Source organism: Phaethon aethereus, assembly GCF_964289735.1.
Source record: "Phaethon aethereus genome assembly, chromosome: 26".
In the NCBI taxonomy this organism is placed as follows: Eukaryota; Metazoa; Chordata; class Aves; order Phaethontiformes; family Phaethontidae; genus Phaethon; species Phaethon aethereus.
Window position 1 is genome coordinate 2,091,426 of NC_138602.1, and position 24,106 is coordinate 2,115,531.

The 24,106-nt window shown below is 63.8% G+C and overlaps 2 protein-coding genes across 2 annotated transcripts; both read left to right on the forward strand.

Annotated features, from left to right (window-relative positions):
- Positions 1-1,353: 1,353 nt before the first annotated feature.
- On the forward strand, positions 1,354-13,791 carry LOC309413699 (unconventional myosin-If-like; the record flags this gene model as incomplete). Its single annotated transcript, XM_082010895.1, is given in 31 exon segments — positions 1,354-1,383; positions 2,438-2,575; positions 4,533-4,622; positions 5,091-5,185; positions 5,853-5,940; positions 6,141-6,230; positions 6,394-6,525; positions 6,601-6,735; positions 6,811-6,943; positions 7,294-7,490; positions 7,624-7,704; positions 7,930-8,016; positions 8,157-8,243; positions 8,523-8,690; positions 8,780-8,865; positions 9,259-9,340; positions 9,445-9,551; positions 9,881-9,979; positions 10,052-10,196; positions 10,344-10,458; positions 11,123-11,292; positions 11,415-11,560; positions 11,857-12,003; positions 12,083-12,235; positions 12,484-12,528; positions 12,530-12,561; positions 12,701-12,735; positions 12,737-12,909; positions 13,208-13,313; positions 13,315-13,375; positions 13,467-13,791. Coding segments are annotated over 31 exon segments (3,330 nt in total). The 3' UTR covers positions 13,544-13,791.
- A 6,453-nt stretch (positions 13,792-20,244) lies between these two features.
- Positions 20,245-23,904, forward strand: LOC309413835 (zinc finger protein 414-like; the record flags this gene model as incomplete). Its single annotated transcript, XM_082011053.1, has 8 exons — positions 20,245-20,440; positions 20,873-20,974; positions 21,054-21,161; positions 21,407-21,512; positions 21,734-22,269; positions 22,631-22,681; positions 23,377-23,535; positions 23,828-23,904. The coding sequence occupies exons 1-8, from the start codon at positions 20,371-20,373 to the stop codon at positions 23,902-23,904; spliced, it is 1,209 nt and encodes a 402-aa protein (XP_081867179.1). The 5' UTR covers positions 20,245-20,370.
- Positions 23,905-24,106: the final 202 nt, after the last annotated feature.

Below are 24,106 nucleotides of genomic sequence, written 5' to 3' on the forward strand. Positions count from 1 at the left end.
CAAAGTGGCTGCAAACTGCGCCTGGAAGCCCAGGCCAAGGGCTGCTGAAAGCTGCTCCCCGCTCGGCTTGAGGATGGAACAGGCTCACGGAGGTGTTTGTTCCAGATCCCCTTCCCTGGGGACCCCCCGCAGCGGCAGCATTCGAGCTGCCGCTCTCTGGCTTATTTCTTGCTTTGGCCTGGGACAGAGGAGAGGACTGAGGAAGCGCTGCCCCAGACCGCTGAAAACAGATTCAGTTTGTGCCCCACTCCCCGCAGGGATGCTGCCTGCAGCCCCTGCCCCGCAAGGGCTCGCTGGGTGCTGAGCTTGGGCAATGCCCCGGTTTTGAGGGAGCATCATTCCTCTTCATCCTCCCCACAAGACTTTTACCCAGCTTAGTGAGCCCTGGCCCTGCAAACGCCCTGTGCCGCCTCTCGGGACGTGCTGAGGAAAGCCAGGCAGGCTTTGTGCTCCCAGAAACAGGGCAGAAACACCCATGGCCTTGCAGATACCCAGGACAAAACCTTCATTTAAAGCAAGATGGTGTTTTCCCTGCAGCTGTGCTGCATCAGGTGCACCAGCGAGTCAGGAAAGCACCTAACCTGCACCCGGAGGAAGAGGAGCTGTCGCGAAGGCACGTGCTCGCCGCTGACAGCTCTGAGCAGTCATTTGACTGAAGGAGAAACTCCGGGTGTCAGCTCAAAAGCGCCAAGCTTGCAATACAGGAAATGCTCGTATTTGCCTTAATTTGGTGCCATAACCAGCCATGTGAGCCCAGGCTGCCTGTGCCAGAGGGCTCGGGGTGATGGAGGCAGGGAATGGGGAATCAAGGTGTTGGGCTCCCCACGGGCTGCTCCGGACCCGCTCTCTCCACCTGAAGCACAAGGTTTGGGCCAGGTTGGGTTGAAGCTGGGCACCTCCTGGGGTCACTGGCAGCTCCCTGGGTGACAGCACAGTGACCTGGAGTGGGTGACTGAGCCCGCCTGCATTTTTCCCGGTGGCTTTTCTAGGGGCTTATTAGGATGGAGGGGAGGAAGACGAGGGGAAGGCAAGAAAAGGCCCATAAGCAACAAACAGGAGGATGAGGAGAAGCTCCCCATGTGGTTTCGGGCTGCGTGAGCAGGTCCGATCCCCCCAGGCCCCCTGAGCTGGCCCAGGTCCATACATCCCATGGGAAGGTGGTAGGACAACAAAGACAAAAGCCCCTCCACTGGCTGTGGGGGCTTGAGTTGCACTTGGTGTTGGGGGAGGGCATGGATGGTATTTTGGGTTGCAAAGCCCAGCAGCCCAGCAGGGAGGGAGGCAGCCAGGGGAGCAGCGCGATGCTGCCGAGCTCCTCCGTGCTCCATGAGGTCCCTCCAATCCCCCATCGCGATGGTGCCGGGTGGTGCCGAGCACCCAAAGGTGGGTGCAGGGAACTGCGGGCAGCCCACGAAAATCAGGGGCAGACAGGAGGGTGCAAAGGCCTCAGAGTGTGGAGGTCTGAAAGCTCGAGAGCCAGCAGGAGAATGAAGCAAAAGGGGAAGAGAAGAAAAGGGAAATGGAAAGAGTAAGAGGCCAGGGACGACGCGGGGGGGAGAAGTGAAATCAGTGCCAGGAGCGCTGGAGTGAAAGCGGAACCACAGGGGCACGGAGCCATGGGCAGGTCCAGATGGGGTGTCCCCTCCTGGGCACCGCGCCGGGGGCCGCGCGGGCACCGTGGCTGCGTTCAGCAAGTTTCCTCTGCAGCACTGAGGACCAGGGGCCTTTGAGTAGTTTTCTTCTTACATGGTGAAATCTTTCACTCCCCTCCCAGCCCAGGGGAGCTTAGCAAGTTTAGCCCTGCGAGGGCTTAAATCACAGCCCACCGTTTTCCTGCTGCCCCACAGCCCCCGGAGGACAGAGCCGGGCGAGTTGGGGGGCAGCTGGCAAGTGGGTGCTGGCATCTCCCTTGGGCAGGGAGGAAAAGGTGATGGGGACACAGTCACATCTCTGCCCTGGTGCAGAGGGATGCAGGGGCACAGGGGATGCTCAGTGCTGGGGACCCCCCCGCACTGGCTGTGATTTTTGCCCTTCCTGGGTTATTTTTGCTGCCCCTTTGACTCATAAGCAGAGCCTGTGTAGCAATTGCTTCCTCAGTCCTTTGTTACCTCCGTAACGAGCAGGGGTGATGTTACAACATGCCTGCAGGCTGTCCGTGCCTGGTCTGCTCCTCTCCGGGTTGCCAGACCTGCGGTGAGGCAGGATGCGGCAAGAGGGATGGGGCGAGCCCAGGCGCAGCAGCACTGGGATTTTGAGCTTTGCAAGTTGCCCGTGTGGCTTTGCACCACCCAAAGGTGCCTGTTTTGGAGCCACGGCTGAGGTGGGGGCCAGTTATAGCTACCAGCAGCTCCGGGGGAGCCGGGGCCAGACCCAGGCCTGGAGCCCCGCTCCCACCGGCGGCGGCCCCGGAGCAGCCGCTGTGGTCCTTTCCCTGCAGGGCAGCAAGGAGCGCTTCCACTGGCAGAGCCACAATGTCAAGCAGAGCGGCGTGGATGACATGGTCCTGCTTGCCAAGATCTGCGAGGAGGCCATCGTGGAGAACCTCAAGAAGCGTTTTATGGACGATTATATCTTTGTATCCTTCCCAGGGCAGCGGGACAGGGCTGGGGAGCAGCAGGGCTCTGCTGCGAGGCTTTGCCAGGGTGTGGGCCAAACTGGGGCTGCCCCGATGCTTGCCGTGTGTCCCGTCCTCACACCATGGTGGGACGAGGTTGGGATCACTGGAGGAATGCCGCCATTCCCACGCCAAGTTGCACTCAGCAGAGACACTGCAGCCATGACCCCCACCCTGCCGTGCCCCGGGACACATTTGGTCCTTCCTTTGCAGCCACAAAGCCCCAGGCAGAGAACATGGAGCAAAACCTGCCACCTCCCACGGCTCCTGCGCGCTGGAGACGTGCCTGCCCGTGCCAAGAGGGCCGGACCGCAGTGGCGGTCGTGGCCATCGTCACCGTTGCTGTCACCCAACGCCCCTGATGCCCACGGCGTGCCCTGGATGCTCCGCGCCTGCGGCAAGTCCAGGCAAGCCCTGGCTGGAGCGGGAGCATCCCTGCAGACGCGGGGAGGAGGTGCCACCCCTCGCTCTCCCCCGGCATCGGGCTCCACGGGGCACCATCGAGCCAGCGCAGGGTGCAAAGCTCCCACCCTGCCCAGTGTCCCCCCCACACCAACCCCCAGCCCAGAGCCTTTCGCAGCCGCTGGCTCCCATTACAGAGCTGACGCTGCTGCGTGCCGTGCGCGAGCCTCGGCGGTTCTCGAGCCCCGCAGAACGGATGGGGAGGTGTCCCCGCGCCCACAATTCGAGGTGCTGAGCCCTGGCCTTGTTCGCCCAACATCCGCTTGGGAATGCAGCCAGCTCAGTGTGCCGGCACCATCGCACACGCTTTGCCTGCACCCCAGCGCCGGTGGGGACAAGGACAAAATCCCCGCCGTGCAGAGCAGGGCACGGCGGGGGCTCGGGTGGCAGCGGGGCTGAGCGTGGGGCCGAGCCGCTTGCTCACACTGCGGCGAGCCGCTGTGGTTTCCCTGAAGATGCGGCTCTGTCCTTACAAGGCGATGCTCTGTCCCGCGCCGCTGGTGACGCAGCCATCCTCCCTGCTCTTTTGGCAGCCCTGGGGCTTTAAATGCATTTAGGGGTTGGGTTTGGGGTTGGCTTTTTTTTTTTCGCAGCCTCTTTCTTCCTTTTTTTGTGCTGTTGCATGCCGGGCCCCCGTCTAGCCCTGACTCAACGCCTAGCGCTTCTGCATTTCCCAGAAAAGCTCCTCTCTTCCTGCCCTTCGGCTGCTCTTCCCCTGCCCCACTGTCAGATGGGCCGAAAATTGGACCTCAAGAGCTTGGGGTAACCCCGCTGGCACCGCTCCATCCCCGACCTTGATCTCCCCAGCACCTGCCCCGGGGCGCTGGGGGTTCACCCCCATCCTGCTGCTCTGTCACTTCCCGGCGCAATTCCCCGCTTCTCCATTCCCCTGCCCACGGCCACCCAGCCAGTCACCCGACTGGGGGATGCTGCTGGCGGGGCCTGAGGGCGGTGGAGTGGCTGGCTGGCCGGGGAAAGGCAGGAGCCAGGGGTTTCCCTCCTCTCTGTGCCTCAGTTTCCCTGATTGTAAAATGGAGATGGTCTCCTGCCTCAGAAGCTGCAGATGGAGCGTGAGCAGCTGAGCAGAGGCTGAATTCCAGGAGGCTGTGGGATGCTGGAAATGCCACTTTTGGAGCCAATCCTCAGGCAGAGGCCAGGGAGCTGAGGGGATGCTCCTGCTGTGCCCTGCACTGCTCACACTGCCAGGACACCCCAGAGCTACGGGAGTGAAGCACCGGGGTCCCGTGGCTGGGAGAGCACCGCGTCGTGGCAGCAGCTCTGCCTGCACCCGAGCTAAAAACCCTCGTGGTATTCCTGGTGCGGCTCCTAGGGTGAGGCAGGGATCCCCCAACCACCTTCCTGCCATCACTCTCACTGACGCTGCCCCCAGGGCAGGAAGGGGCAGCGGGAAGCGGGGACGTGGGGAGGGATGCTCAGACCTTAACCTGCCACTCAGACCTACATTGGGCCGGTGCTCATCTCCGTCAACCCCTTCAAGCAGATGCCGTACTTCACCGACCGGGAGATCGAGCTGTACCAGGGAGCGGTGAGGCTGCTGCGTGCCCGCTGGCGGGCTCGGCCAAGGGTTCATTAGGCTTAATTTAGTGCAGAACACCTGGGGGTGTCCCATGAGCATCCCCATCCCCCCCAGCCCTTTGGGTGCTGCAGGGATCAGTGCTCCCAAACACATTGATGGAGAGTCAGTAACGAAACTCAGAAGCTAATTCACATTCCTGGGAAATTCAGCACATAAATACACACCGAAGCAACCCAAACATGGTAAAATCCAGCCCGAGTGACTAGCTCTGCCACAACGAGCTTGCCAAGGGTGAGGGAAGAGTCGAAAAAACATCTGACAAGCTGCTGATCAGCTCACGTTTGCGGCAGGAGACTAATTCCCCACCCCTGCTGTGTGCCACAGCCTTGTGCCCCATGTGGGCAGAGTGAAGGGGCTTCGGGGAGGGGGCTGATGGCTGCTCTGTGCTCAGCTCTGCTGTCCTTCTCCCCCATTTAGGCTCAGTATGAAAATCCCCCCCATATCTACGCCCTGACTGACAACATGTACCGAAACATGCTGATCGACGGGGAGAACCAGTGCGTCATCATCAGGTAGGGGGTACGCGGGGCACAGCCGGGGACCCCATGCCGCCATTCCAGGGCCGGCTGCCACCATCACCCCTTCTCCCCATGCCCTGGGGGCGTCCCGGCTAAACAGAGCAGCCGGCGGCGGCAAGAGGTGGCTGAAGCCCCGTGGTGGGTCCTGGGGGACCCAGCGCGTGGGGATGCCTGCAGGGACCCCGGCATCCCGGGCCCTGAGCAGCAGCCGGGGCTGTCACCGGGTCATCCCAGGCAGGGACGGAGCCTTGTGCAATGCACCTTTCCGGCTGAGTGTTGCAAGGGAAATGGTCGGGGTGTGGGGCAAGGCCAGAGACTTCCCTCTGCGGCTCCCAAGTCTCCCTCCTCCCCTCCAAAACCCAACAACGAGAACATCGCCTCCTTATGGAGCAGCTCCTCGCCCAGCCTTGCTCCGGCGCACGCCCACGGCATGGGGAGAAGGGGTGATGGTGGCAGCCGGCCCCGGAATGGCGGCACGGGGTCCCCGGCTGCGCCCCGTGCCCAGCGTTAGCGCTGCCACGCGCTCAGAGCACGCGGCAGGAGGGAGGCCACAGCCCCCGTCACCTGCCATCACCCCCCGGCCCTGCTCCAGCATCCCACCCCAGGCCAGGTGACGCTGGTGGGGCCATTTCACCTCTCCTCTGCTTTGACATTTGCACAGCGGAGAAAGCGGGGCCGGGAAAACGGTGGCAGCGAAATACATCATGGGTTACGTCTCCAAAGTGTCCGGGGGCGGCGAGAAAGTGCAGGTATGGCTGCATGTGTCCCCCCCCAACTGCCACACATCGCTTCACCTCCCAACTGCGTCCCACAGCCCCGGCCCCCGCCCCTCGTCTGATGGTGGCACACGGAGCGGTCCCTGCCTGTCCCCAGCGCCGCGGCAGGGCTGCTGCAGCGGGACGCGGGCGTGCGGCTGCCCCGCTCAGCCCTCTGCCCCCTCCGCCCCCAGCACGTGAAGGACATCATCCTGCAGTCCAACCCACTGCTGGAAGCCTTCGGCAATGCCAAAACCGTCCGGAACAACAACTCCAGCCGCTTCGTAAGTCGCCAGGGCAGGTGCAGAGGGTCAGCGCCGCGGCCGGGAGCCGTCCCAGCGATGCTCCTTGCGTGGGGGGAGAAGGGGGGGAGAAGCCGGGGCCGGGGGGCGTGAGGAGTCCCGCCAGCCGGGACCACGGCTCTGAGTGGGAGCTGTGCCGGGGCAGGGGAAGTACTTCGAGATCCAGTTCAGCCGGGGCGGCGAACCTGACGGGGGGAAGATCTCCAACTTTCTGCTGGAGAAGTCGCGGGTGGTGAGCCAGAACGAGTGCGAGAGGAATTTCCACATCTACTATCAGGTACGGGGGGCACAGAGCCGGCCGGGCTGCCGGGGGTCAGGAGCCGGGTAACCGCAGCTCCTGTTTCTCTCCCAGCTCATCGAAGGGGCGTCCCAAGAGCAGCGGCAGAACCTGGGCATCATGAGCCCGGATTATTACTACTACCTGAACCAGTCGGACACGTACCAGGTGGAGGGCACGGACGACCGCACAGACTTCCATGAGACCATGGTGAGTGCCCGGGAGGGGAGCTTCCCAAAGCCAGCTGCGGCCGGGCAGGGGCTGATGGGCTCCCCGCGCCCCCAGAACGCCATGCAGGTCATCGGCATCCGTGGGGAGGACCAGCAGCTGGTGCTGCAGATTGTGGCGGGGATCCTCCACCTGGGAAACATCAGCTTTCGGGAGGAAGGCAACTACGCTCGGGTGGAAAATGCTGACTGTGAGTAGCCAACTCCTCCTGCTCCAGTGGGGCAAGTGGGAACACTCGCAGAGACCCTTGGCAATGAATTGCAAACTCTCCATAGCACAAATGCCCTGGCAGACAAGAGAGGCAGCGTCAGCACCTTCCCCACGTTAGACATGGGGAAACTGAGGCAGTGAGCAAATGGCACAACCAGAGCTTAATTAGCAAGGGAATGGAAGCCAGGAGTCGCTTGCTGTGATTTAACAGAGGGAGGACCACATCCCCCGTCCCCGGTGGCTGCACTGCTGCTGTCCTTTGCACTTGGATGGGGCTGGGGGTCCAGCAGCAGCTGCAGGCAGCCCTGACCGCCCCCCTACCCTGCCCAGCCCTGGCCTTCCCGGCCTACCTGCTGGGGATCGACCAGGACCGCCTCAACGAGAAGGTCACCAGCAGGAAAATGGACAGCAAGTGGGGCGGCCGCTCTGAGTCCATCACCGTCACCCTCAACGTGGAGCAGGCGGCTTACACGCGGGACGCCTTGGCCAAGGGGCTCTACGCGCGTGTCTTCGACTTCCTCGTGGAGGTGTGTGGTCCCAACAGGCTGGGCCGAGCGTGGCCGTGGCACAGAGGGGATGCTCACCATCCGCTCCCGCGTGCAGCCAGCGCCACTGCCCAATGCCCCTGATGAAGGTGGCTTGTCCCATCTCTCCCTGCAGTCTATCAACCGGGCTATGCAGAAGCCGCATGAGGAGTACAGCATCGGGGTGCTGGACATCTACGGCTTCGAAATATTCCAGGTGTGTGTTGCTTTGCTGTAGGAGCCCAGCTAGGGAATGTCCTTCCCTGCTTCCGCAGCAAGGGGAGTCCTGGAGCAGGGGGCTGTTAGCAGTCAATGCTAACAGTCAATTCCCAAGAAGCATCCCTGGGACAGCACCCACAGACTCTGCTGTTTGGGGTCCCCCCAATGTGGTGAGTGGAGCGGAAGCCAACTCAGCCCCATCTTCTCTTTTGTCCTTTTGCAGAAAAATGGCTTTGAGCAATTCTGCATTAACTTTGTGAACGAGAAGCTGCAGCAGATCTTCATAGAGCTGACCCTGAAGGCAGAGCAGGTATGGGGGGGCTGGGCAGGGGGGCTTGCAGGCCTATGCCAGCGCCCTGATTCCTGCACCCTGCACCACGGCCGGAGCAGGGGGGCTGCAGCGTATCCCATGGGCCAGGGGCCCACCCGGCTCTCCCTGTGCTTCCCCAGGAGGAATACGTGCAGGAGGGGATCAAGTGGACTCAGATCCAGTACTTCAACAACAAGGTGGTGTGTGACCTGATAGAGAACAAGCTGGTGAGTGGGGTCCCCTCCTCTGGGGGAGTCTTTCTCGGGGACCTGAGGCACCCAGGGAGGGGGGTGCCAGGTGGGCTGGGTGCTGTCAAGGATGGGTGGCAGAAGCTGGTCCTGCCGGGGAGCATCCCTGGGAGAGCAGCAGCTCTGTGTCCTTAGCCTAAGCTGCCGTTCAGCATGAAGCAGCTTCGAGCAGTGCGGGGCACTTGAGCACAGCCAGATGCAGGGTTGGGCCCTGTCCGCAGCCTTTGGACACCCATGGCTTCACCTTCCCTCTCCCAGAACCCCCCTGGGATCATGAGCGTCCTGGACGACGTCTGTGCCACCATGCATGCCACCGGCGAGGGCGCGGACCAGACCCTGCTGCAGAAGCTGCAGGCGGCCGTGGGCACCCACGAGCACTTCAACAGCTGGAGCTCGGGCTTCGTCATCCACCACTACGCAGGCAAGGTACGGCACCCCGCACCCCGCACCCCGCACCCCGCACCCCGCGGCCCTGGCCACTGCAGCACGGGGCTGAGCTCCCCTCCTGTCCCCAGGTCTCCTACGACGTGAACGGCTTCTGCGAGCGCAACCGGGACGTGCTTTTCACCGACCTGATTGAGCTCATGCAGAGCAGCGAATAGTGAGTCCTGGCAGCGCTCTGGTCCCAGGGGCCACCCCAAAAGGGCTGGGGCAGGGGGAAGCATCCTCAACATCCAGACCATAAAGCTGTGCTGGGCCTGCCTCTGCCAGAGCTCCAGCTCAGGGTGCTCAGCACTCTGCACCGCCCCACGAGCAGCAGCGGCATGGCCTCATCGAGCGCAGTGGCACCCAGGAGCTGCAGGGCTGGGCAGAGGGGTGCTCACCCACCGGCACCGATCCTGCTCGGCCTGAGAGCAGTCAGGGGGGACAGGCTGAGCTGTGGTGCAGGATTTCCCAGCAGCAGAAAGCAGAGCTGGAGCTGGTTCCAGCTCAGTGCATGCTGAGCCTGGGGAGCATGGCGGCTCTCACACGGGGACTGTCACCTGCCTTTCAGCGGTTTTATCCGGATGCTTTTCCCAGAAAAGCTTGATTCTGACAAAAAGGGACGACCAACCACCGCAGGCTCCAAAATCAAGGTACGTCCTGGAGGCTGCAGGACAGTAGCTCCCTCTGGGGCAGAGGCAGGGTGACGGGCTCCCACCAACGTCTTTAATGCTACAGAGGTCGATCCTTGCAACAGAAACAGGCTAACGACCTGGTGAACACGCTAATGAAGTGCACGCCACACTACATCCGCTGCATCAAGCCCAACGAGACCAAGAAACCCCGGGACTGGGAGGAGAGCAGGTAATAGATGCCCCTCGTGACCTATCAGGGAGCCCACAGAGCCCCACCTGGCCATGGACATGCAGCCAGGACCAGCTTTCCTCCAAAAACTGCACCCCTGGGCTGGTCTCTCTGTGCTGCCCACAGACCCCGTGGAGCACGAGGCGGGTGCTGCGGAGCGTGTGGGGACGCACACGCCCCTCTCCGTGCGTCACCCAGAGGCTCCATCTGAGCCCCGAGCAGCTCTCGCACGCGCGCAGCCACGGGCATCCCCGTGCAAAGCAGCGGCCAAAGGGCCCCGGGCAGGTACCTGCCATCCCACGGCAAGCGCGTCCCTGCCCACTCCACAGGGTGAAGCATCAAGTCGAGTACCTGGGGCTGAAGGAGAACATCCGTGTGCGCCGGGCAGGTTTCGCCTACCGCCGCCTCTTCCACAAATTCCTGCAACGGTGAGTGACCACCGGGATGGGGGATGGCAGTCCCCGCCACCCGGCCGCGACTCACGTCCCCTCTCCCCGCAGCTACGCCATCCTCACCCCCGAGACGTGGCCGTCCTGGCGCGGGGACGAACGGCAAGGGGTGCAGCACTTGCTGCGCTCCGTCAACATGGACCCAGACCAGTACCAGATGGGTCGGAGCAAGGTGTTTGTCAAAAACCCTGAATCGGTAGGTGGCCCGGCTCTGCCCCTCACCCCGCAGCCCTGCATCCCTGGGGGATGCTGCCCGCAGCTGGCCGTCGCTTTGGGCGACGCTGGGGAGAGTTTGGGGTGCCGACGTGCAGAAGCGATGCTCAGCACCCCGTGTCCCTCCCAGCTCTTCCTCCTCGAGGAGATGCGGGAGCGGAAATTCGACGGCTTCGCCCGAGTGATCCAGAAGGCCTGGCGCCGGCACATTGCCATCCGGAAGTACGAGCAGATGCGAGAGGAGGGTAAGGCTGGGCAAGGACAGGGACACTGGCACCCCAGCACCTCTTTTAGGGTGCCCTTCACTGGGGACAGCCCAGCCGCCAGAGTGGCAGGAGAACAGCAGCCCGGCTCTTAATTGTGGCATTAACGAGGAGGGGGGTGAGGAGGGACGGGACCATGAGGTGCCTGGGGGCTTTTCCTACATCTTAAAGGAGGGCGCAGATTTCTTGCTCCTATTTCCAGCCCTGGGAGGGGCCGTAGGACAGAAACCAGATCCTCGCGCTGTCTCGCTCCGCATTTCGTCGCCTGCAAAGGGACAGAGAGGAGTAGCTGGGAGTCAGCGTTTGCAGAGGGATGGGAAAGGCCAGTGGTCACCGCCCGACCCCATCACGGGTGTTTGCCCACCCACCCAAGCATGCAGTGAAAAAACAAGGAGGAAAACCCAGAAAGCAGCTGGGTCCCTCCCACAGCATAAGGGTTTTTGAAGGCAATTAATGGTTTCAAAGCCAGCCAAGCTCGAGCAGCCTGGATTCCTCCTGTGGCAATAAACGAGCCATGATCCGTGTGACGGGTCCCACAGCTCCCGCCGCCCCTTTGGGAGGGCAGGCGCTGGCCGGGCAGGGGCCAAGGGCTGAGCCGCCAGCACGGAGCCCTGTCCGACCGGCGTCGCTTCGGGGTCCCTCGCAGCCTCCAACATCCTCTACAACTTCAAGGAGAGGAGGAGGAACAGCATCAACAGGAATTTCGTGGGCGATTACCTGGGCATGGAGGAGCGGCCAGAGCTGCGCCAGTTCCTGGCCAAGCGGGAGCGGATAGATTTTGCAGACTCTATCACTAAGTACGACCGGAGGTTCAAGGTATGCGGACCCAGCCAGGGCTTGGGACAGACCGAGCTGTGGCTCATGGTGGCTGCCCTTGGGTGGGAGGTGGTGTGCCCCATGCAAACACCCGCTCACCCCCTGCTTCTGCCCTTTCCCAGCCCATCAAGCGGGACTTCATCCTCACCCCCAAGTACTTCTACCTGATCGGGCGGGAGAAGGTGAAGAAAGGTCCCGAGAAGGGGCAGATCAAGGAGGTGCTCAAGAAGAAGGTGGAGCTCCGGGCGGTGAGCGGCGTCTCACTGAGGTGTGTCCCTTAGCACGGGCGGGCCCATGGGCAGGCTTCTCCCATCAGCTCCACCAGCTCCTCCGTGCTCCAGGCCCAGCCCTGGGAGGCAGCAGGGCATCGGGCCGTGGGGAGGAGGCTCCGCACAGAGCGCTTTGCAGATGGGGCTTTGGAGGCCAGGGAGGTTTCCCGCTAAATCACTCTCCACATTTGCTCGGGGCGGACCCAGACCCAGTGGGGCTCCCACCTTCCCCCAGCGCTGGCTGGCACCAGCCTTGCCCTCCACTGATGCCCCTGCACCGGGGTTGCTCCCCCAGCACCAGGCAGGATGATTTCTTCATCCTCCATGAGAATGATGCCGACAATTTCTTGGAATCCATCTTCAAGACGGAACTGATCAGCCTGCTGTGCAAACGCTATGAGGAGCTCACCCGCACCAAGCTGTGCCTTTCCTTCAAGGACATGTAAGGATGGGGGCCGGGAGAGGTGACAAAGCAGGACAGGGTTCTGTCACCATGGCCTCACGGCCTCTCTCTCCCTTAGACTACAGTTTCGGGTGAAGAAGGAGGGCTGGGGTGGTGGCGGCACCCGCAACATCACTTTCGTCAGAGGACAGGGCGACATGGCCACCCTCAAAGCCGGAGGCAAAACCCTTACCGTCAGCATCGGGGATGGGCTGCCCAGGAATGCCAGTGAGTGCCAGGGCGCTGGAGGCGGGGACGGGAGTGTCGGGGCCGCAGGGCACAGCTGGAGGCCTGGGAGATTGGGTGAGCCGGGTGCCCCAGCCCTGTGGTTGGTGTTTCACCCAGGGGGTGACCCGTTCCTGCTCAGGTGAGGGGCAGCACTGGTGTTTCAGGGAAAGGGCAGCGGGGTACAAACTGCGGGGCAGCCCCCCCCGAGCCAGGCTCTGAGGACCTCCTACACCTAAGCGGGGCAGGCCCCAGAGCCCAGAAGGGGGCAACACAGAGCAGAGGTGGCAGCAGGTGTCCGGCCCTCCCGAAGCACCCCAGCGGCACCCAGAGGTGAGGAGGGCAGTGTCAAGGGCGGGGTGCCAGGGCGGGGGACCCCAGCCTGGATCCAGCCACGCGTGCGCTCCCAGGGGGGGGTGCAGGCTGCGTGTGGGCCCCCGCTAACACACCATCCCTGGGGGGGCTCTTCCAGGCGCCTGCAGGAATGGGGCACCCCAGTTCCCGCGCGGTGACGGCCGGGCCTCAGCGGGACACCTACACGGCGCCCCAGAAGCAGGCACGGGGGCCACCGGCTGCGCGCTGCGCGCTTCCCCTCCGAAACACTGGCCGCCAGGCGAAGACGCGGCCCCCGTCTGAGCAGAACATGGATTTCCTCAATGTGCCTGACCAGGGGGTGGCCGGGTAGGTCCTACCCCCTGTCCCGCTGTCCCAGGAGATGCTCGTTCCCCTCTGAGCAGCCCAGCTGGCGACCGAGCAACAGCCCGAGTAGATCCGGGCAATTGGGCCTTGCTGGCGGCACGGCACCTCCCAGGCTCTTGCACATCCCAGTTCTCCGGTCCCTGCCCTGGGGATGACCCACCTGAGCTGCAGGGACAGAGCACCCCATTGGTGGGGGTCAGCAGGATGGGAAGGGGGGTGCAGCGCAGCCCGCGCCCTCCCACCCTCCCTGGTGTGAACGCCGTTTCTCCCGGTCCCGCAGCATGCAGCGCCGGCGAAGCCTGAGCCAGCGGCCCCCCCCGGCCAGGCGCCCCAAGCCGCAGCCCAAGGCGGCCGTGCCGCGCTGCCAGGCGCTCTACCAGTACATCAGGGCAGGACGTGGACGAGCTCAGCTTCAACGTGGGGGACATCATCGATATCCTGCTGGAAGGTACCGCCGGGCTCCTGCCCTTGCCCAGCTTTCCCCTCTCTGTGCCCTGCGGCACCACGCCTGACCCGGCTCTTTTTTTCCCCCTTCCCAGATATCTCCGGCTGGTGGAAAGGCCGGCTGCACGGCAAGGAAGGGCTTTTCCCTGGGAACTATGTGCAGAAGATCTAAGCTGGGCATAGTGGCCGCATGGGCCTCTGCCGAGGCCACACCCAAGGGTCTGGCGGCGGCTCCGCGGCGGTTCTCTGCCGACGCTGGCGTTGAGCGAGCGCTTCCTCGGGAGTCCCCATGGCCTGCGCTGGCTGCCAGGCCCTGCCGGTGCCAAACACCGAATCCCACAGCTGCTTTTGACGGTGGCCTCCCTGCAGTAAGGACCGGCTTTTGCTGCTTGTTCGTACCCTGGGAGTGGAACAGCTCTGGTCGTTCTGGGGTATAAATAGGATTATTGTTAATAATTATGGCAAATAATCAGACTCAGCAAATCTGAGTCTGACTCAAAAATTGGGCCCGGAGTTTATATTTCACCCTGGTGCTGGCCCTGCATGTGGGGACGTGGGTGGACACGCATCGGAGGCAGCCCCGTTCCCTCCCCATTGAACCCTCCAGAAGATGCTGAATCCAGAAACCAATGTCCCCAGGAACTCGGCGCAGGTGTCGGCACAGCCCGGCGCGACGCTGGACCGCCCGGCACAGCCAGGAGCTGCCGGCGCAGCGGCAAGGCAAAGCAGGGCGACGGGGAGCAGCAGGCCCGGGGTGCCATCGCCGCTCCCCGATTTCCTGCAGCAAAAGCTGCGAGGACCACTTAGCCGAAGCCCACCGAGCTGTAGCAGCTTTTTTGGGCAGTGGTCAGGGGGCTGCTGGGCCCCCCCTGGTTTGCAGGGCAGAGGGGTGTCTCGCCTGATGACGTGGGGTGGAAACCGCCGACCCTGGCTGCACCAGCTCCGGGGTTTGGGGGACCCTCTCTGCCCGACCCTGGGCCAGAGGGGCAGCCGGGGCAGGGAGGGGCTGAGTCCGACCCGCAGCTCTTCTGAGGGGTTTGTGTCAGGGAGACGGACAAACGGTGCCGACATGTTGGGGCTCGTCCCTGCCTGCCCCCTGCTCCCCCCGCGGGGGCCCTGCGCCAGGCAGCGGAGGAAGTGACGACACGGCCCTGCCTCAGCCTCACATCCCAGCCCTCCTCTTCCTCCTTCCCGCAGCCCCCTGCAGGGCTGCCCCCCCGGCAGGCAGACAGCCTGCCCCAGAGACGGGGGGCTGTAGAGGGGTTCAGGGGACCCTGTTTTCTTCAGGGTGGGGGTGGCGCAGGGCAGGAGGCTGCTGGGATGTGAAGTCCTCCACGGCCCCACGCTGCAGGCTGTGGTTGGGCCTCCCCGTGACGGGTTTTTACAGCCCCTGTGGTCCTTGGGGTGATTTTTCCTGTAAATCACAGGTTTTTAGGAGTCCTTGCACTGCAGCGCTTGGGGGGGTAGGGGGGAGGAAGCAGGCAGAGCCTCTGTTTTTATTTTAATGAAAAAAATTGGCTGTGGAAGCCCTGGGGATTTAGCAAACTCCTTCCTGCACCTTCCAGCCCTTTCCTCGGGGCCATGGGGGGGCAGCACCCCCGCAGTGGGTGCTGTGTGAGTGGGTTGCTGCTGGCAGGTGGGATCTGGGCCAGCTCAGGCACTCACTGGGGTGCTCCGAGGGGCTCCGAGGGGCTTGGGGGTCTTTGAGGGCCTCCAGTTGCTCTGAGGGTCCCGGGAGGCTCCAAGGGGCTTGGGCTGCTCTTAGGGACCAGGGCGTGATCTGACGGGCTTGGGATGAGCCAAGGAGTCCGGGGTGCTCCATGGAACGTGGGGTGCTCAGAGGGCCCAGGGGTGCTCTAAGGGGTCCAGGGTGCTCTGAGGGGTTTGGGGAGCTCCAAAAGGCTTGGAGTGCCCCAGGATGCTCTGAGAGGTCCAGGACTTCCCAAGCGGCTCAGGGTGCTCCAAGGACTCTGGGGTGCTCCATGGAACGTGGGGTGCTCAGAGGGCCCAGGGGTGCTCTAAGGGGTCCAGGGTGCTCTGAGGGGTTTGGGGAGCTCCAAAAGGCTTGGAGTGCCCCGGGATGCTCTGAGAGGTCCAGGACTTCCCAAGCGGCTCAGGGTGCTCCAAGGACCCCGGGATGCTCCAATGACCCCGGGACGCTCCGGCCGCCCGCAGGCGCTGGGTGCGCAGCGCTCCCGCTGCCGGCAGCGGCGGGGGGGTGGCGGGGGCGGCACACGCAAAGCGCAGCCGGGGGTACCGGGGCGGGGCCGGGCCGCCCCCCCTTCCGCACCGCTCCTTCCTCCCCTCCGTCCTCCTCCTCCCCCCGCTCTCGCGACAGCTCCGCGCAGAAAATGGCCCCGCGGCCGCGCCGCCGCTGATGCGCGCTCCGGGCGGCGCCGGCCCCGCCGCAGCCCCGGTACGTGCGGGGACGGGCGGGGGGGGGAGCGCCGGCACCGGGGGCGGCGGCGGTACCGGAGGGGGTGTCGGGGCTTTGCAGCGGGGCTGGGACGTGCACCGGGGATTGCGGGGGGGGGGCGGCTCCGGGCAAAGCCGTCCTGCCCGTGGGGGGGCACCAGCTGTGGGGCTGCTGCCACTACCTGTGGGGTGATTAGCCATGGGGGGTGCTAGCCATGGCTGTGTTACTACCCACAGGGGCTAGTAGCCATCGGTGTATTACCCATGTGTGGGCTACTAGCCACAGAAATCACGAGCCATGGGGGTGCTACCCATGGGGGGCTGCTAGCTATGGGGGTTACTACCCGTGGGGCTAGTAGCACAGGGACAGCTAGCCATGGGAGCCGTTAGCATCTGGTCTTTGCAGGTGTGTGTGGCCCGTGGGAGCACCGGGACCTGCTTTGCCACCCTGAGCATCCCAGGGCTGTGCCCGCCGGGGTCTCCCCACAGTCTCTCCATCTTCCCACACGCGTGGGAGCCGCTTTGTTGCTGTCAGGTGCTGGGGGATGCAGCTGCCGGAGCGAGTGGGCTCCCGCACCTCGGCCACGGTGTGAACTTGACCTCAGCCAGGGCAGCCCACTCGGGGGGCAGCTTTGTCAGCTCAGGGAGGAGGGTCCATCCTCCCCAGATGGCTCCTGAAAGGAAAGAGGGTTTTTTTTTTTCCAGCTGAAGAGCTGATAGAGCCCAGTGGATCAGCTGGCCACAGGCAGGCAGGTAAAGGTGGGCACCAAGATGGTGCGGGGACATGGGGGAATGGCAGCATGGCTCTTCCCCGTTCGCACGTCACCCGGGTCACCGATGGCTTGGAGCAAGAGCGGGGGATGGCAGAGACCTCCAGGCTGCTGAGGATGGCTCTGCAGGGAAGGCCAAAAGAAGACATGATTTCCAAGGAATCGACAAAGGGCCTCAGCCGAGCTGTCCCCGTGGGGGCGTGGCATGGTGGCTGTGCGCGGGGCTCAGCGCTCATCTCCTTGGATGCCCACACTGTCACCGGCAGCAGCTGTGGCACGGTTTGGGGTGGGCTCTGCCGGGCTCTCTGGGTGGATTTTCTGAGCTGGAAAGCAGGGAGCCTGCCCTCGGAGCGAGGTGGAGGGGTAAAACATGGAGGGAGCAGCTTTGCTCCAGCCCAAGTTGGGATTAGGGCCCCCAAGTTGTGGTGGGCATCGTGAAGCCCAGGGCTGCCGCGCGGCAGAGATGTCTGGAGCCTCTTCCCCGCCTTCCCAGCTCTCGCAGGGCTCCCTGTGATGTCTGAAGGCAACAGGAGAATTTACAACATGCATTTTAATTTACAACATGCATTTTCACCCCGTGACCAGTGGCCAGAGTGTGTGCCGGGGCAGGCAGGAGGCTCAGTGTGCCGGCAGAAGCCGTGCTGCTGTGACAGCCCTTGCTTCCTCCCTCTGCGCCGCTCGGCGCTCACCGGCTGAGCGATCACATGAGCCCCTCGTTCGCAGCCTTTGTTTCTCATCTCCTACGCTGAGGAGCTGCGTTTCGGGAAGCCTCTGCAACCTCTGGCCGTAGGACCACGTGGAGATGCTCAATAGCATTATTTGTCCCATTTATCCTCCCAGGGTGGGTTTGTAAAAGTCATCTGTGCTTGGCAGTATGTATAAACCCCCAGTTCGTTTGAGGGAGATGAGCTGTATTAATTATTAACTGAATCAGCACCGGCAGCTGGTCTGGGTGACCAGTAGCTGCAAGCCCTCCTGTTCACCCCGTTGCCATCAGCCACCCAAAAGGATTTTTCCGAGGTCTCCGTTCACCGCAGGGGCTGAAGCGAGGGAGTTTGGTGTCAGCAGGTTTTCAGGGAGACTGAACCTGTGGCAGGAAAACCCTGTGAAAAGTGACAGTGGATTTGTGGTGGCTCCAGGATTTGGGTTTCCAGCACAGGGTCTGCACCGGCGCTGGGGGAGTCACATCTCCGGTGTTCATGCGGCGTCACTGGGGATGGGGATGGTGGCAGGTCAGCGGCACCTGGGTCGGAGCATCGTGCTCAGGGTTGCGGAACCGAGGGTCCTGGAGAATGGAAAGTGTTGGACGCCATCCATGGGAGGTGACAAATGATGGCAAAATGATACAGGTGCCATCAGGTCCCCAAAAACCCGGGCCTAGGCTGAGCACACGGTGATGGTGCTGCCATCATGTCCACTGCCGAAAGCTCACCCGCGTTGAATGACTTTGCTCCGGCGGGACATTGGCAGGGCCTCGAGCTGGGTGCAGGCGTGCTGGCTGCGACGAGGTGCACCCGCATCTGTCTGCCTGCCCTCACCGGAGCTGCCCGTTAGAATTCACTCCAAGAGGCATTTTCACAGGTTTCCTGAAGAAAAATCAGCTTAAAACACATCGCTGGGGGTTGCATCACCTGCGACTGGGAAATGGAGAGCGGCATCAGACAGTGCATCCGCGAGGGAGCACAAGCCACAACATCCGAAGGCGCCGCTGGGTTTGACCCTGGAGCACTGGGAGGTCCCCGCCCCACGATCCGACAGCTGTGATGCTGCCAAGGAAGAATTTCCTGGTTTCTTGAAAAAAAGACTTGAAAAAACCTGCTTGTGCTCCTGCTGAACTCTTGGTGCAGCGGGCGCAGGCATCCAGCTCCCTTATGGCCTCATCTGGAGACCATCGGTCCCTGGGGGACCGTCAGCAGGCCCCAGGGACAGGCGGTGGCACCGAGCGTTGATCCGGAGTTGGCGTTTCCCGCCGGGAAGCAGGGACCTGGAGGCGGTTCACTACAGTCTGGAGGACTCGCGCTACCCGGCAACGCTCCGGCAGCACCGAAGCTTCACGGCTTCAGCGGCGGCCACCGAAACGTGGCGGTGCTACACAGACGCAGCACAAGGGGCTGAGCAGGAAGACGCAGCCCTGCCTCGACCCTTTTAGTGCTTTCTCCCTCCAGAGAAGATTCCTGAGACTTTTTTTACCAGCAAAACTGCGTTTCGCCCTCCTGATAAAACAAAGCTCCAGCAAAGCTGCTGTGAACTTTCTGCCCGGTGTTTACCCCAGCCTGGCCACGCTGCTTCGTGCAGACCGAGCAAACCAACCCCTCCAGCCAGGGCTGCGTTTCCTCTCCCGGGTCACGATCAGCCCCCCGGCGCTGCCCCAAACCCCCCCGCTCTGGGGCTACCCCCCCCGCAGCCGGCCCTGGCCTCGGCACAGGTTGCATCCCGCAGCGCCAGCAGAAGCCGCCAAGCTGAGAAAACAACAACAAAAAAGCAATGCAACCCCCAAACAAAGCTGTAAGCCTGGGGGCAGGCAGGGAAATAATCCTGCACGGATTTCCGCTGCCCCCCCCACCCCCCCCCGATTTATTGCCCGCTGGGTTGCAATCCCACCGCCGCCGGTTGCTGCAGTAATGCAGTAACAGCCGCTGAGCCCGACTTTGCCGAGCTAAAGCCCCACTGTGCGTGGCCAGCCGGGAGCAGAGCTGGGTCGGAAAAACTGGGAAAACACCTCCTGAGCAGATGCTAAGGGGCAGGTGGGTGAGGCCAGGATGGATGTGGCCGACCCCCGGGACGTGTGTGTTGGGAGTCGGTGAGCTCTTGGGGAAGCATTAACCCTCTAACCAGCTGCAGATGTACATGTTGCAGCCACTCCACAGCCCCAGCATTGATCATTAATTATCATTATTGTTGTTGTTGTTGTTAATTATTTAATTATTGTCATCATTACAATTATTATCATTATTATTATATTCTTTTTAACTTTGATGCTAAGACATTATTGAGAAATCTCCCAAAATGAGGGATTTTTCAGATGCTTTTTACTGGGAGAGAGCATTTGGCTTTTGCCTCCATGAGGCCGAGCCAGTGTAATTTTAGGGACCATCTGATGCAGCTGGTGTGAAGGAACCAACCCCACGCACCCGTCAGCTGGGCTGTGCCAATGCTCCTGCTCATGCACTGGGACCTTGGCTGGAAACCCTTCGAAGCTGTGGGTGGGGGGAGCATCCAGCGAGACCCCCGGCGCGGCCGGGAGCAGGAGAGGCCGGCGCAACTCCCGCAGTCCCTGCTTCGGTGGCGCCGGGGCTGCGGCGCCTTTGGCAGGGAGGGGGGTCCTGTGGTTTTGGGAGGGTTCTTTGACTGTAGATGCTGTGAGATGGACCTTATCACCAAGTGGGAGCCTGGCGATGTGTGGGGCAGGCTGTGCTGGATGGCAGCTGGTGAGGGACCTTTCAGGGGCTTTGTGGACCACCCCTGGGGCGGGAGAAGCGGGAAGGGACGACGGCAGCTCTGGCTTCAAAGCCCAGCCACTGCTCCCCATGGGGGGCCCACGCTCAAAGCCCCTGGGGCAGAGCGCTGCCTTTGCAGCGTGTCCCCCCGAGAGATGCTGCAAAGCCCTTGTGAAGCCGGGACCTCCTGCCAGCTTGGCCCTGGAGGTCCCCGGGCGGGAGGGTTGGTCCCACTGCCACCGGGCACCGAGGAGGAGGCAGTCGACGTTGCTCCGTGACAGGCTTTAACCTCTCGCCCTTGTGCTCGGTGTAGCATCGCCAGGAGAGGACGCCGGCGGCGGCGTGTGCCTCGCCCCTTGCCCACCACTGGCCAGGCCATGAAGACGGAGAAGGATGAGGCTGTGCCCACCTTCTCCCTGGGGGGTAAATACGCCGGAGAGGGGGCAGGTGAGTCCCTTGTGCCACGGGGCGGGTGGTGAGATGAGTCAGGGCAGGACAAGGGGGAGAAGCCTTCGCTCCTGTTGCTGTGAGGTCCCTTTGGCCAAATCCCACCCCAGAGGGGTGGCTGGGAGCACCCTGGGCGCGCACGGGTGCGCACGTGGCATCGCCCGGCGTGTTCAAGACGCCAGCAGGCTTTGCCTTCATACCAGCAGCTCCTTCCAGAACAAACACCCTCCCGTCTCTAACGTCCCCGGAGAGCTCCTGCCTCTCCATCCTCTTCCAAGCCAGACCCCAGCGGACGCCCTGCAATTGCCTGTGCCCCTGTTAGTACAGGGGGGGAAGGAGGGCAGAGAGGGCTTAGGCAGGGGCTGAGGCCTGTCGCTGCCCGCTCTGCCCGCGGCAGCTTGTGCCCGCTGCCCAACGGCCTCTCCCCGGCAGGTTGCAGCGAAGCGGCTCTGCCCGGTGGCCCGGCGCCGGTGGCTGGGAACGGAGGGACCCCAGCCCAGGACCTGCGGCTGCTGAAGCGCAGACCTGTCCCAGGTGAGCCGAGCCCCAGCCCCGGGGAGGTGCCAGCAACAGCCAGGGCAGGGATGAGACTAATGGATCCGTCTCCTTCCAGGGAAGCACTACCAGTGCTCAAGCTACGGCTGCAAACTGGCCTTCCCCAGCATGCAGGAGCTGATGGACCACCTGAAGGTCCACTACAGACCCACACAGTCCCTTGAGGGTAAGGCTGGGACAGCCTGCATGGCTCCAGGGTGCCCTTTTTGGGGCTGGGAGGTGACAATGCGGGGCTTGAAGCTGAGGCAGCGCTGGTGGTGGTGCCAGCACCTCCAGGAGATGCTGCCCAGCACTGGTCGGGAGCGGGGAGAGCGTGCGAGGTGCTGGAGACCCACCGGTGGGGCTACCCCCAGCCCCGGGGGTGCAGCGCAGCCAGGCTGTTGCTGAATCTCTGTCCCATTTTTTGCTCAGGCAAAACCTTCCAGTGCCCCACGCTGGGCTGCACAGAGACCTTCCCCAGCATGCAGGACCTCATGGCCCACATGAAGGTGCACTACAAGCCAAACCGCTACTTCAAGTGAGTCCCGCTGGTCCCCGTCCCGCGCCACCCTGCCATCTCCCTGCAGCCACCTCCCACGGCACGTCCTATCTGGGGGCACCCAGCAGCTCCCAAACAGCCCCGAGCACACGGGCTCCCACCTTTGCAGACCCCCCGCCTCAGCAGCAGACCCCGGGGCCGGGGTGGGGGGTGATGCGGAGGGGAGCACTGCCGCTGACGCCGCCTCCCCGGCCCCGCAGGTGTGAGAACTGCATGCTGCGCTTCCGGACACACCGCTCGCTCTTCAAGCACCTGCACGTCTGCTCCGACAGCACCAGCAGCCCCGCGCCGCCCCCCAAAGCCGACAAGCCCGGCCTGCCTGCTACCTCTGCCCTGGAGAAGGAGCCCCCGGCCAAGCCACCCGAGGGGCTGCCCAAGCTCCCGAGCGTTATCCGGCCCCCGGAGAAAGAAGCCATCCTCCCCGGCGCGGACACTGCCCCGGCGGCCCCCGCCGCGCTCCCCACCAGCCTTCCTGAGCTGCCCGGCTCGCTGGAGGCGCTGCCACTGGTCTCGCCGGCCCCCCACCCCTTCCCGCTGCTGGAGCCCAGCCTTTTCGGGCCGTCGTCCTTGACTCGGTTCTCGGGGCCAGCCCCTTCCTCGGTGCCGGGGCCGTTCCTGTCCTACGTGCACCCCTCGCCCTACAGCTTGCCCCAGCCCCCGGCGCAGCATCGCCTCCGGCCCTACGTGCCGGGCCACGGTCCCCCCGTCTCCAACGCCGTCTGGAAGAAAAGCCAAGGTGAGCGCGCGGGGCCGTTCGGGCAAACTTTCTTCTGCTCCCACCTCAACCAGCAGCTCCCGGAGGACCTGCCGTTGGCCAGCTGAGGATCGCCCTCCTCCCGGCCCCGCGCGGGGCCACCCTGGCCCCCCCCAGCCCCATCCCACTTCTGCCCCCCCCACTCCATCCCAGCTGCAGGGATGCTCAATTGGAGAAAGCACCAGCAACCACCAGAAACAAGCCTCCAAATTTTCCCAGCCCTGCCGCTCCCCGGCGTGCTGGGGGTGCGAGGCGGGGGCCCGGGCCAGGCTTGCCCTCCCACGTGTCCCCCCCAGGGAGGGGAAGACCTAATGCTTGTCTTGCCCCTCGATTCCCTCCGCAGGTGTGAGTGTCAGCCCACTCCTCCCATGCTTTGGCTCAGGAGTGACTCCAGGTTAGTTTGGCACCTACTGGTTGGGGGCTGCTTTCTGTCACTGGGGGGGTGGGGGGGGGTGGGGGGGCCACAGGGGATGGGAGAGGCACCACAGGGTGCTGCGATGCTCCCTGGAGAGCAGAGGGGGAGGGCAGGCTCCCTTGTTTTTGGGAGCCACGCGGCAAGGGAATGTCACCCAGGAAGGCTCAGAGACAGGGGGGTCACCGGCTGTGCCCTCCCCCCCGGGACCCATCCAGTCTGGTTCCTCCGGTGCCCGCGGGCAGAAGCAGCAGGAGAAGGAGCTGCAGCAGCTGCCTGGGCTCGAGCCCCCGCAATCGCCCCAGCCCCAAGGCCGGGCTGGAAACCGCTGCCCTTTGCTCCATGGGGTGCTGAGAGGCGATGGGCAAAGGGAGGTCAGGGCTGGGGGGCACAGCCTTGCTCCCCGCTCCCAGATTTGGGGTTCCTCCCTTGGGAAGGGGACCTCTGTGCATGTGGGGCTCGGAGCGGGGGGCTCCTGCCCCCGTAGCACCGGCCGATCTGAGCCCCACGGCACCCAGCACGATACAGCCGGCACCCGGGGCCGCCTGCCCTGCACCCTGCGCTGCCGCTTCGCGTGGCTCCTGCCGGCGGGGGGGGCTCCTGGGCGCAGCCCCCCCCGGCCGTGGCGGGGGGCCGGCGGGCGAGCACTGTGCTTCCCTCCTCGCCCGTCCTTGCAGGGCACTCCTCCAACAGCCGCATCGTGTGGGAGCACACGCGGGGCCGCTACACCTGCATGCAGTGCCCCTACTCCACCGCCTCGCGGGAGGAGATGACCCTGCACATCGAGGACCACCGCAAGAACCCCCCGCCGCCCGGGCGCCTGGACGCCGAGATGGGTATGGCCTGGGAGGGACCCCGACTGCCGGGATGCTCGCGCGGAGCGGGCTCGGCCTGCCCCGCACGGCCAACGCGTCCCCGCTCCCTCGGCCCTGGAGGGGGGTGACGGGCCGCTGGTGTGGGCACTGGGCTCCAGCTCCTGGCTCCCCAGCCTGCAGCGGTGCTGGGGGGGGGTCTGTGTGCCCTCCCCCCATGCCCCCCAGGTGCCAGGCCCAGAGCAGCCCCCCTGTGGGAGCCAGGGTGCGAGGGGCTTGGCTGCAGGGCTGACGGTTCTCTTCCCTCTCCCTCCAGATTTCGGGGTGGGCCTCGCCTCCTTCCACACCAAGCTGACGCCGGACATGGAGAACTCCCTGTACTCCCAGCTCTGATGCCCCCGGCTCCCATCGGACTGCTCCTGCACCCCCCATCCCTCCCCGCCAGCGGGGCAGGGGGGCACCACGCAGCCCCATGCCATGGCGCTGGGACAGGGCCCCCTTCCTGAGTACCGGGAGCATGGCCCAACCCCATCACGGGGTGCCGGAGGGGCGGATGGTTTTTTTCTCTTGAATTTCTACCCTCTCTTTTCTTTTT